This window comes from Eublepharis macularius, chromosome 18 (assembly GCF_028583425.1).
Source record: "Eublepharis macularius isolate TG4126 chromosome 18, MPM_Emac_v1.0, whole genome shotgun sequence".
Taxonomy (NCBI): Eukaryota; Metazoa; Chordata; class Lepidosauria; order Squamata; family Eublepharidae; genus Eublepharis; species Eublepharis macularius.
In genome coordinates, this window is record NC_072807.1 from 9208485 (window position 1) to 9222047 (window position 13563).

Genomic DNA, 13563 nt, shown 5'->3' on the forward strand with positions numbered 1-13563 from the left:
TCAAATCAAGCCTGAATTCTCCCTAGAAGCTAAAATGACAAAACTGAGGCTATCGTACTTTGGGCACATCACGAGAAGACGAGATTCTCTGGAAAAGTCAATAATGCAAGGAAAAGAGGAAGGCAGTAGGAAAAGAGGAAGACCTAAAATGAGATGGTTTGACTCAATAAAAGAAGCCATGTCCTCCAGTCTCCATGATCTGAGCAAGTCTGTTAATGATAGGACGTTTTGGAGGACTTTCATTCATAGGGTTGCCATGGGTCGGAGGCAACTTGACGTCACAACACACACATAATACACATAAGCACTCCCAGAAAAGCTGTGGGAAAGCCGTATAGCGGCCGGTGTGACTATTCATGGCAGCAAATCTGGTGCAGTCATGAAAAAACGTGACACTATGGGAACTGAAGTGGTGAAATTGACCCATGTAGACTCATGGTTGTTGTGGGTTTTCCGGGCTGTATTGCCGTGGTCTTGGCCTTGTAGTTCCTGACGTTTCGCCAGCAGTTGTGGCTGGCATCGCCAGCAGCTGTGGCCACAGCTGCTGGCGAAACATCAGGAACTACAAGGCCAAGACCATGGCAATACAGCCCGGAAAACCCACAACAACCATCGTTCTCCGGCCGTGAAAGCCTTCAACAATACATGTAGACTCAGCTTGAGTGTTTTTGCCATAAGTTTGCTCAGTCCAATGCTTGTACAGATCACATGTGAGCTTTTTATTTGTTAAACTTCCTTATACTTTGAATGCTCGAAGCCTGATCTCTGTCCCTGTACTATGCTTAATTTAGTCACGCTTTAGAACAAGCACAAAAGGGGAGGGAGTGCAGATAAACGTGCCAATCCCCAAAGTGTGGGATTGTGGAAGTGTGATAGATTATCCATGCATTCCACGGTAAAGTGTTGGAGCCTTTAAAAGGCAGCACAGTAAAAAGTGCTGGAAGTACTAATCTTTTCAGCAGGAGATACTCTTCCTGATTAGTTGGTGGGAGCAGACAATACCTAGAGCTTTTCTGCACATGTTGGATAATGCACTTCCAATCCTCTTTATAGATAATTGGAACGGATTTTTTTGTGTGCGGAACAAAAAATCCACCTCAAACAACTGATAAAGTGCATTGAAAGTACATTATCCAACGTGTGCGGAATCAGCCCAAGAGAGAAGTTGGTAAAACCTGTCTAGGTGGGAAGAAGGGAAGGCATTGTGTCACCAGGTGCTTTCTGAGCTCCCAGGGCCTGAGGGAACAGAACCTGCAAATCCATTTCCTTACATACCAGGTTTCCCAGAAGGCCCACTTACAGCTCTCCCCACATTCAGATGCCCAAATTCAGATGGCTAAAAATTCTTTTAGCAGTTTTTCTGCCATTCCTCCCAATTTGGAGGACATTCCGTGCTTCTAAGGCTCATAAAAGCCCCTTTATTACATTCTTAAAGTAATGTATGGAATGTATTTAAAGTAATGTATGGAAATAGCCAATAAGAAATGACATTGTTCTGTTACACATGACCACTTGTGAGAAAAGGAAGTATTGTGTTACTGGTTTTATTTAGGTCTGTGTATAATTATATGAGATAATTGGATATTGACTATTTGTGATTCTCTTAGTCCTGGGCGGATTCCCGCTTCCAGTCTGATACAGTTTCCGGGACTAGCCATTCCTTGTTGATTTCTTACACTCCAGACAGGAGCAAGACACTCTTTCCAGGATTGAGGCCTTTAAGAATTCAAAGCAGCCTTCAAGCTGAGGTGTCCAAAACTGACACTGAACGAGACAAGGCAGATCTCAGGCAATGAAAACTGATAGGCACAAAGGGAACTGGAGAGAGGTTAGCATTAAAAATCTGGGGTCATTTTCTTCCCGAGAGGCACTGGGGTGGCAGCAAGGCCTTAAATGGCTGGGCACAGTGAAAATTGCATTGGCGAAGGCCACCCTAGGTGGCAGCCAGGATGTTTATTGTGCACCTGCTATGAATGTCATTTTGGAATTATACCATGAAAAGCCCTCATGTTCCTGGTCTTCTACCAATCCCAGCTCTCAGTTTCAATTGCTATTAATGCAAGAGGGGAAAAAAATTTCATCTAAATGCTAATTTCCTTCCCTCTGAGCCCATGAGTGACAGAACCCCCATAAAATGAAGAGCTAAAAGATTAAGTGGAAAACATCATTGGAGGGGGGGGGGGATTGCAAGAACGAGGCTTTTGCTCGGCTTACGCAAGGGAATCAGATTTTCACAGGGACGTTGGGAGCAGATTTACTACTGAAGTTAGAGCAAACCAGTCCTCTGTACGTGTGTGGCCGGCTTGTGGTTTTTTCCCCCTCCGGACAATTTCCAGCTGTCTTTGTGCATACAATACCAAAGTTGATAACTCATTAAACAAGCAGCACAGGCTCTTCTCTCTGAGCGCAGGAGGCAGCAAGCTTAATTTTCCATGGATTTTTTAGAGGACTTTTAGTAAAGAACACACACTGCTGTTCCCCTTGGGAGCGAGCAGCAGATGTCTTCCCCTTGCTATCCCACGGCTATCTGTTCATCGTATTTTTATCCTGCTCTGAGCAACATCGATGGTTTCACCCTGTTTTAACCTCACAACTCACCTGCTGGGTTGGGATGAGTGAATGTGACGAGCCTCCAGTGAGCTTCATGGCTAGAGACTTGGACTTGAGTTTTGAAACAGGCACAACTACGCACTGAATCTCATAGGGCAGAATGTATGAAATTGCCTTGCACTAAATCAGACAGTTGGGCAATCTAGTCTAGTGACATGAAACAAAAGATTTGCTCCATTTATGACATTCTAGAAAAAAAAATAAGTTTGGCCACATTCCCCCTCCCCTCCATTTCCAGACTACAATATTTTGACTATAATCTGTAGACACCTTTATTCAAGTGTAGCATTTTAAGAGCTGGATGAGTTGGAACTTCCCATCTCTCTCTCTCTCTCTCTCTCTCTCCTCATTTTTAAAAAAGTTAATTTCAGAACAAAGTTCAATGGGATTAGGTAATGCATCTAAAACAACACACAGTGAGATAAGTGGATTATACATCTAAAAATACTATCATTACATTCCAGTCGAGTGTGTAACTCTTCTGCTGATGCTGGCTATTAAATTTATATTGATCAAACTTTTCAAGCCCATGAAATAAAAAGATATCATAGTTAATTTAAATTTAGTCCACTCTTATTATATTAGTGCCCTGACTGGATAGCCCAGGTGAGCCAGATCTTAGAAGCTAAGCAGGGTTGGTCTTGGTTAGTAATTGGATGGGAGACCTTCAACGAAGACCAGGGTTGCAGAGGCAGGCTACGGCAAAACATCTCTGTTAGTCTCTTGCCAGGAAAAGCCCACTGGGGTCACCATAAGTCAGCTATTACTCGAGGGTATTCCCCACTATTATGTTGGTATACACTAGTAGGTAAATGCAGTCATGGCATTGATTTGGTCTAGGAAGAAGCATTCCTTCTATTTCTCCTCAGCCTTTTTGCCAAACAGATTATTAACCTCTGAAAGAAACCAGTTCTGGCCTTTATAGAATGTCATAAAGTTAGCTCTGTGGGTAAAGAGAAGAATTATCTCAGGCTATGTTAACGTTACCTGTTCCAGGCTGGAAAATTCCTGGCGATTTGGGGAGGGCAGCATTTAGGGAGGGAAGGGATGGGCGCGAACCAGAAAAAAACAAACCATGTGGTTCATGGTTCGTCATGTTTCACGAACCATGAACCACGAACTTTCAAGAACCTGCCCTGGTTCATGAACCAGTTCGTTTTTGGTTTGTGAAAAAATCACTTCCAGGCTAGCAAATTACCATTTCCGGGTCAGCAGAAAGTCACTTCTGGGTCAGCAAAAGGTCACTTATAGTCTGCAGAAAGCTCAACCCCCATTGCCTAGGAAACTGATTGATTGGCACCAGGCTGTCTGCAGTGACGAATCAAAAAACGAACCAAACGAACTGCCCTAAAGTTCACGGCGGTTCGTCAGAAATGGGCTCTGATGAACCGCTGGTTCGCAAACCATGAACCAGCCTGGTTCATGATGAACTTTGGTTTGTATTTCAGTTTTTGCCCATCTCTAGTTATAACACCATAGGCTCCAATCTGCAAAGCAATCATTTTTTCTAGGAGAACTGATCTCCGTCATCTGGAGATCATTTGTAATTCCAGGCCATGTCCATATATTGCCACCCATGTTTGGTCACTTCTAAACTCATCAGAACATTTCCTAAAAGCTGGGACCTTCCCACACTTACCCAGGTCTCAAACATGTCTTCTGGGCGCAACTTGCGCAGTGTGGCTCTGAAAATGGAAAATACGGAGCACAGGTTTTCAGAACATTCATTCTACTGGTTATGATTCTATCAGTCTCAGTAGCAAGTCAACAGGATTTTTCACTGAGAGACATCAGTTGCTACCACAGATCAATCTAAAAGCAGTTCTCTAGGGCAAACACTTTCTGAAATGGCTTGCATTTAAACTGTGAGAAGAGTATGCAGTTCCTACTAACTCAAACAGGCACAATGGAGGAATTCATTCCTTTCAGGAGAGGGCACTCAACACAGAATGTAGCTTTCCCCATCTAGCCACTGTCTGCATATGCTGAAAACGTTGATTTACATGGAGACAGTCATCAGGCTCCAGAAATCTTTATGCAGTCCTTGTCTGAAAAACAGGTCATATAAATCAGCTCCAAATGGAACACTAAATCCACCTGTGAGGTAGACACATCCTCTGAACCTATCAGCTACCTCGGACTATCTGGTTATCTGCAGAAAGATAAAGAAAGGACTTGCTGCCATAGATCCTCATTTTGAGCATCCAACAATGCAATCCTAATCTGAATTACTGCACTTTAAGGCAGTTGATTCTAGTTGTGGGCTTAGACTGGAGTCACTCTGTATGGAATTGCAGTTCCTATCTCTGCAATTCTCTTCAGTCAAGAAACTGCAGTTGGTGCAGAATGATAATAACTGCGCTTATATATAGCTCTTCTAGATAGATTAGTGCCCCGTTCAGAGCGGTGAACAAGTTAGTGTTATTATTATCCCCACAATACAGCTGGAGAGCTGGGGCTGAGAGGTGTGGCTTACCCTACTGAGCTCATGGCAGGAGTGGGATTCGAACCAGCAGAGCGCTGATTTGTAGCCAAACCACTTAACTACTTGCTATGACAGCTCTTAATCAATTGATGCCTGCAAAACACAGGACACCAAGTCTTCACCACTACCTGGAGGAAAAGACTAGGAATACAACAACTTGGTCCCAGAACCACAAAGGGACTTGCCTGGACTACTCAGGAGGGGTGTTTAAGATTACCCTTTCATTGTACCTTTTATGCTCATTCACAAACTCAATCAGCTCCTCCTCTGTATAAGGCTTCTCGGGGATACGAACAGGGTCGTCCATAAATGGCTCGTAGAAATCCACCTCATTCAACTTCAGACCCAGTTTTTTTCCAACCTACAGGTAATCAAACATGTTAGACCCGTGAATGAGGGACATTCCTTTTGCTGGGAAGTGAACAGTTTCTCATTTTCATAAAAAAATTCTGAACATAATTATAGAGAATGTTAATATCCAAGACATGGAAATATAGTATTGCTTTTGTTTATAAAAAAGAACATTACTTTTGCCTGATGCATATTCCTCATTCCCTGCTGATTTGAAGCCAAACCAAGTCAAATTAAAATTAATAATAATAAATAATAACATTCAATTTATATACTGCCCTTCAGGATGACTTAACACCCACTCAGAGTGGTTTACAAAGTGTGTTATTATTATCCCCACAAAAAACACTCCATAAGGTGGGTGGGGCTGAGAGAGCTTCTTGAAGCTGTGACTGACCCGGGGTCACCCAGCTGGCTTCAAGGGGAATAGTGAGGAATCAAACCCAGTTCTCCAGATTAGAGTTCCACGCTCTTAACCACAACACCACACTGGAAGGGTTTGATGGCAGGGTATTTTTTAAAATTCTGTATGTAGGCAGAAGAATGATGCTTTCATGTCAGCAAATAAATACAGAGCAAACCAAACCCAGAACTTACATCTTCTACATGAAATCATAAGATTTATATTAAAATAATGGAAGAACAATTAAAACCCTGGTGGTCTTCACTTCACTGAAAATATATACCTTAAATAATCTTAATATTATCCTAACATTTTTAAAGGTTACGATAATTAGTGGGCATCAAGATAACTTCTAGAATAGAAAGTATGATTGATAAACTGGGCTATTGCTAAGAAGTTAGCAATTAGCATTGTCATTGTTAAGAAATATATATGTAAAAGGCTATGATAAGATAGGGGTAATAATGATTTTTCTTTTTTTCTTTTAAAAGATAAGTAGAAATAGGTTTGAATTCTGCATGTGCCGTTTATTTGAAAATATATACCTTAAATAGTCTCAAATATTATTCTAAAACTTTTAAAGGTTATGATTTGTGTACTCTGTACTTTGATCATCCTTGTAGCATGCAGCTCTGTAGCAGCGTTGTATTTTGTTTTCTATTTTTGGTATTGTCCCCTTCCTTTGTTCCTCTCTTTTTTTCTGTATCTCCTTTTCTGTTTTTATTTAAAAATTTAAAACATTTTTTAAAAGCCCCTGGTGGTGATCTTGGTGCTTACCCCTTTGTCAAAGGTGGCAAAGAACTTGATATAGGGCTGGAAGTGTTCAGCCGCCTCCTCAAAGGCTTTGTAATCTGAGAAGGAGAAAGGATGGAAAGGGGGCCAAGTCACATTCGCTCACCTTAAATGTAGATCACCCCAAGCACAGCAAGTGTCAGCAGACAGCGTCATTTAAAGAACTTTACCAACTGAAAACAGAAGACACTTTGGAAATGAAGTCCAAATGGCTACCAAGACTGCTTTCTGTGTTGGCACCTGTGGACGGTTTGCACACCATTGTGCACCTCTTTCCACAGAGCTAAAGTCAAAACAAAAATGCCAAAACCTTGGGGAAGCAGGACTTTGCTCTCAGGATGCATTTTCAGGATGCTCAAGCAAAAACCTCCACTCAGCCTTTTCTCAGAACAGGAAACGAGACTATATGTCTGCCTGCAGTACATGCCATGAGTATGTTATGTGCAACCTATTGATCCTCTGACACTATGCAGAGTTCTGAGTACTGTTCAGTGCCTGTTATTTGGAAATTCAGTGTCTTATCTCCTTTGAAGTTAAACACTTTCACTTCTGCAGCCAATGGCCTTGAGGCCAGATGCAGCTAGTCTGAATTGTATCTTCCCTGAGAACAGGGATGATTTCATACCCAATGTGCTATTGCTGCCTATTGTAGTCTAAACTCTGATACTTTTTGTCTCTAGCGTTTGCGCCAGAATTTCAACAGGCTACTAACCTGGGGGCGGAACATTAACCTATAACTAACCAGGGCCGTCATCACACGGGCATCTCTTCCATTAAATTTACAGCATATAGCGTCCTACCTGTTATCGGCAAAGTAACGTTTCTTTGGGTCACCTAACGGCTCTTCGCGCCACCAGCTGTCCACACCGAAGCACTCTGTTCTGTTCTCTCTAACCGCACAGAAGCAGCTCCTCCCCCCCTTTTTTTTATTATTCTGGCATTTAATTCCGCTATAACGGAATAACAGCATATAAACATTCCGTTAGAGCAAAACATTACGACCCTTTTGTTTTTCCAACTTTGAAATTATATAAATAGCCCTTTGCCCGCAGAAAACTCCCTGTCTGACGTGATCCCCATCGCTGAAGACTCTGCCATGGCGATTGAGTCATTTTTACTTCAGCAGAAAGTTTGCATTGTGTTATGTCGTTATGGCGTTATAAGGACATAATAAAATAAAAAAAGGGGAGTCGCGGGAAGAAATGAATTCTGGGATTGAAGGGAGGGCATAGGACGTTGCGAGGCGAAATACATCGATGTGAGGCATTCACACTGAGGCACAAAATAGCGCGACTATCAAGCACAAAGCAGAAGAGAGAAAATCGCTACAGTGTTGGAATAAGGTGGGTGTTTGCCGGGAAATAGCGCCATTTTAGCGCTAAATAAAAGCCCGTGTGACGACGGCCCCTGCTTTCCCTCAACACGTCACTTCTGCCAATTCTACTGTCTGAGCACCTTGAACCTGGTAGATCTCTAATAAAGGTTACTTCAACTAAAGCACCTGTGTGATTGCTGTGGAGAACTTGGGGATATACTTGCCAAGGACTGACAATATGTCATCTGCAAGCCACATGCCACCAATTCCACAGAGGACATTCTTTTGTGGATGGGCAAGATCCCAGTTACTGGCTCCCATAATTATATGGCCATCATCATGTCCAATGGCAAACAATGAAGTCTCTGCACCCATATTTAGACCTTGCTGGACTATATTGTTTAAGTGAAGTGACCCCCCTCCTCATTGTTTGCTCCCCCCCCACATTGCAACAATAGGTGTAGCAGGTTCTCTGAAATTTCAGCTTTCTTTTTTAAAGTAAGCCTCTAGCCCCTTCTCTTGCCAAGATATATAAGGGGAAAAGGCACATCTTCACAATGAAAGGGGCTAGATAATTGCTTTTTTTTAAAAAAATGAAAGCTGGGAATTCAGAGAACCTGATACACCTATTGTTACAATAGTGTCAGGATAATGATATTTTAGTGCTGATTTTTTAAAACTTATTTTTAAAAATGGAAAAAGCCCTGGTGGCTCAGAAGAAGGGGGTGGCCACTGCTGGGGGACTAGGCCAGGGAAACTGTGGGGAAACATGCCACATGGAAGCCCCAATGCCACTGGGCTTTATCTACAGCTGTACTAGCAATGGGGAAACCACATTACCCCCCACATCCATGGAAACCACCCTCAACTGACATATTTTCAAATAGAGGAAGGGAAAAAATTCCTATCGGCCCTTGGGGGGCATTTTTATCAAATCAGCCTCCTGTGCAGGCCTTCCCTCGGCTGTATTAACCCATGGCTGGGCCTGTAGGCTTTCAGGTATTTTGGGCCCCCTCCGGCACTTCAGTCTTTCATCTCACTACAGCTGACAGCCTGACCCTGGTACATAGGGTTGCCAGGTGCCTCTGCCTCCCACCGGGAGGGTTGGGACCTGGCACTTACCTTTCTCTGGGCTAGTTTAAACCTTCATGCGCACACGCTCCAGTAGTGGCATGATGACATCAGTTCTGGAAGTGACGTCACCACACCATGCGCATGGCATCGTCATTTCCATAAGTGATGTAATCACGCTGGCCACAGGAGCACTCCCGCGCACTGCACAGCTCCAATTTGGATGGTTTGGAGCCCAAATCAGCCCCAAATGGAGCGCAGGGACACTCCCAGGGCTGGTGCAATGATGTCACTTACAGACATGCGTGCGTTCCTGAGGTGCCTGCCAGGGGCGAGCAAACTCCAGGAGTTTGGCCCCTCCTGCTGATCGCTGGGTGATTGGTGGATGAGGGGACAAATCCCCGGGAGTTTGCTTGCCACCGACGGGCACCTGGGAACCCTTCTGGTGCAGTAGGTAGTAGATTGCAGTACATAGCCTTATATCCATTTGGAGGGTCTCCTGAAGAATCCTATTCACAATTTTTAAAATATTTTTATTGCACGAGTAGAACTCTTCAGGAGAGCACATTTTGGGGCTATAATTGTTCAATATTATAATATTTTGAAGTGAATACAATTATTATTTATTAACATATATATCATTTACAGATAATTGTTTTAATATAAGAGACAATTTATTTTACTTCAATAAGTAAGCTGTTGATTATCTTATTAATAGAGGTTATATACGAGAATCAATTAACTGTAATTGATGTGGGGGTGAGCCTCAGCCAAAAAAATTGACAGGCCCCTAGTCCATGCAGGGCCCCTAAGCCCTCGAGTCGGCCTTATGAATAATATGGCCCTGTCTTCCCTTCCTTGTCAAACTGAGAATGACATCATTCTTGGCATGACAAGGAAGAGCTCCGGAATGCGCATGAGCTTTGCGCACATGAGAGATAAGTCCCCCTCCGTGACCTCTCATGTTCCCTCTGCAACACCCCTCACCCCTCCCTCAGGCTGGGCTCCAGGGGACCTAGCAGCCCTAATGGCATCACATCTCAAACCCTGCCCTCTCCGCATCACCCCAAGATCTTCAGGAATTTCCCAAGAAAGAGTTGGCTGCCGTATCAAGAGACCATCTAGTCCAGCAACCAGTTCTTCATACCAGTCGATCAGACCATTTCAGAAAGCTCACAAGGATGCTACAAAAGCCCTGGCCCGCTCTGTTGTTGGCCCCCAGCACCCAATATTCAAGAACGTGCTGCTGCTAAAGCTGGAGGTTCCATTTAGCTACCATGGCCAGTTCTCTGAGAATTTGTCTAATCCACTCTAGGGCCACCACTTTAAGGCTCAAAATACAAATGAGGTCAGAGGATTCAGGAACAACCTCCTAATTTATTTATTTATTTTCAGATTTGTTCACCCCAATGGTTCAAACCAGGGAGGGAGGATTAACCTTTCCCTTTGAGCCACTTTTGTGATTAAACTCCCACACCCTGAGCTGCTTTCCCACCCATGAGAAGGTAAATACAGGGGCCTCATGGGTGGAGATCTACTTAAAGGATCTCTGCCTGCCCACCTATAGAGTTTGAATTAAAACCGCCCCCTTTCCCAGTCCCTTTCAATTCCACCTAGACCTGAGAATCTGTTAACACACGTTCTGAGTCTTCTCCTTTGAAGTAGCCGATGAGTTTTGTCTCCTCTTCCATGTGATCAAAGCCCTGCAGCTCCAACTTGTTGTTGATGATCTCCACTGGATCCTCCATTAACTGCCACAAAAATGAGAATTTGGTCAGGAAGAACATCTTATTAACAACAGAAATTATACGACGACTACTTGATGCTCAGACAGAAGATGTCTCACAAAAAGGGAAAGCTACAATATTACGTAGTACAAAGGAATGGCTGGGGAAGATGATAGAGTATGCTGAGATGGCCAAACATACATCTTCAATTAGGGAAAAGTCACTGGATAAATATATTGTTACCTGGAAGCCCCTTACAGACTTTTTGTGGGAAATAGAGAAAAATGAACTGAAGATTAGGAGACCGAGAAAAATGTATGAGAGAGAAAGGAGATGTTGTTATTTAGGGTTAATTTTGAGTTAAAGTATAATATTGAATGTAAGGTTAAATATGGAGTTAGGATATAGTAAGTAATACTTATATATCTTTTCACAGAGAAAATTGGCACTTATTCCTAATTTCTTTTATTCTTTCTTTTTTTACTTTTTTTGTTATTTTCTTGTCCTTTCCCCCCTTCCTGCTATGTTTCTCTCTTTGTTTTCTTTTTATTAATTGGTTTTTAAAAATTTCAATTTTTTTTTGAAAGACAGATGTTTCACAAAACTAGATCGTGTTCCCACAGATCTAGAAGACTGTCCTCCATTTATTTCTATCTCACGTTTTATTGAAGTCCAAAAATGTCTCACAGTATTTATAACATACAACAAATTCTATTGTAAGAGGAGAAAACACCGAACTATATTCAAAACAGACCCAGGAGAAGTGGATGGGGGAACAGAAAAAGTTGGGGGAAAGAATTTTTACAATGTTGCAAAGCAGAATTTTTAAAATGTTGAATTCATTTTTATTTAATTCAAATTTTAATTGATTCAAAAGGGGACGAAGTCCCTTCCAGAAAAAAAAACTTAACACAAAACCAACATTTTCCCCCATGTGTGGAAAGTTTGTATCATTTCCCTGAACACTGGAGTTGGTGAGAAGCAGATGAGGAAACTCAGAGCCAGGGCTTTTTTTCAGCTGGAACGCGGTGGAACGGAGTTCCGGAACCTCTTGAAAATGGTCACATGGCTGGTGGCCCCGCCCCCTCATCTCCAGACAGAGGGGAGTTGAGATTGCCCTCCCTGAGGGCAATCTCAACTCCCCTCTGTCTGGAGATCAGGGGGCGGGGCCACCAGCCATGTGACCATTTTCTCCAAGGGCAACCCACTGAGTTCCACCACCTCTTTTCCCAGAAAAAAAGCCCTGCTCAGAGCCAGTGCCTCTTGGGAGGGTGGCTTAATCTGCCTTCCATGCGCAGGATGTTTGCTCTCCCATGGAGACCTCCACGGTAAAGGAGGCCGAGACCAACCACTCTCCACTGACAGGAAGGACAACTCACGTTCTAATCCCCTTGTTCTGGATGACTCTGCTCAGGCCTGATTCAGATATAGCTAACGAACGTTAGTAAACCTGTGTTACGCAATGACAAAATATATTAAATCTTTAAATCAAAATAAACTTCTTTATATTTCTTCCATAGTGCAAAATTGCAAGATAGATAAAGTGCAACAGTATTCCAAAGTGCAAAGCGATATGTCTGACTGATACCATGTCAGAAATTCCCAGTCTTGTCAAAGTTGTTACATATGCAATTCTTTCAAATCAACAACTGATTACAGTGTAGCTAAAGTTAAACCAGTCCTACCAGACTTGGTATAGCCTATTAGCATAATCCTCATAACTGGTTGCATTTCATCTGAGCCTTAAAAATTGGCAGTAAAGAAGATTCCTCCTGAGGTGCGCGGGATGAAAAAGCTTAAAATGTAAGTAACTGCCCCATTGGTTGGTTTCTAACACTGGCTGATTCCACACACGTTGGATAATGCACTTTCAATGCACTTTATCAATAGTCTGAGGTGGATTTTTTGTTCTGCACACAAAAAATCTGTTCCAAATGATCTATAAAGAGGATTGGAAGTGCATTATCCAACGTGTGCGGCATCACTCATGGTCTCACTGTTAAGGTACCTGTTGGATGGACCACAAAGCCACTTTGCCCTTCAGCTGCATTCCAGCTACAGCTTTTCTTCAGAAGCTTCATATGTTCTTCATTTGCAGTTTTGACTGATTTTGTCTTTGAATGCTGATAGGCAGGGCCATTTCCACACGCTCTTATAGAGATGGCCCACTCACAGAAAGCTGGCGGCTTCCCCCCAGGAATCCAGACATCTCCATTTTCAAAACAGTTGCAGGCTGTTTGGCTTCCGTTTTTTCAGCGCCTTTTCTGGATCCGTGGAAAGTGTGTCCCCCGAAAAGGTGCTGAAAAAATGGAAGCCAAACAGCCTGCAACTGTTTTGAAAATGGAGATGTCTGGATTCCTGGGGGGAAGCCAGCAGTGTTTCGTGAGTGGGTCATCCCTATAAAGCGCGTGGAAATTGCCCAAGTAGGATAGGACTGGTTTAACTTTGGCTACGTTGTTATCAATTGTTGATTTGAAAGAATTGCTTAACAACTTTGACAAGACTGGGAGTTTCTGACATGGTATCAGTCAGGCATATCGCTTTGCTGCTCCTATGAAGTTAGACATTCCTGCCATTCTCAGATACTCTTGCTTGCACCTTGTATATAGTGATACAAGTGATACAGGTTAGATAGCAGGAAAGCTGCGCCAAGAACGTGCATTGCTTTCAAGCAGGAAAGACACAGCTATTATTACAAGAAGGGTTTGAAACCATATAAATATGGCCTTCTTATCTTATATGGTTTCAAACCCTTCTTGGAGTTCCGGCACCTCTTAAAATGGTCACATGGCCTGTGGCCCTGCCCCCT

At 42.9% G+C, this 13563-nt stretch overlaps 1 protein-coding gene across 1 annotated transcript in view; it reads right to left on the reverse strand.

The window, feature by feature from the left end:
• Nucleotides 1-13563, reverse strand: part of CASQ2 (calsequestrin 2) — a 55189-nt gene that overhangs the window by 9762 nt on the left and 31864 nt on the right. The window contains exons 4-7 of the mRNA XM_055002131.1: nucleotides 10667-10778; nucleotides 6627-6700; nucleotides 5326-5456; nucleotides 4250-4295 (exon numbers count right to left, since the gene is read on the reverse strand). Coding sequence (XP_054858106.1) covers nucleotides 4250-4295; nucleotides 5326-5456; nucleotides 6627-6700; nucleotides 10667-10778 — 363 coding nt within the window. The remainder of the gene's footprint in view (nucleotides 1-4249; nucleotides 4296-5325; nucleotides 5457-6626; nucleotides 6701-10666; nucleotides 10779-13563) is intronic.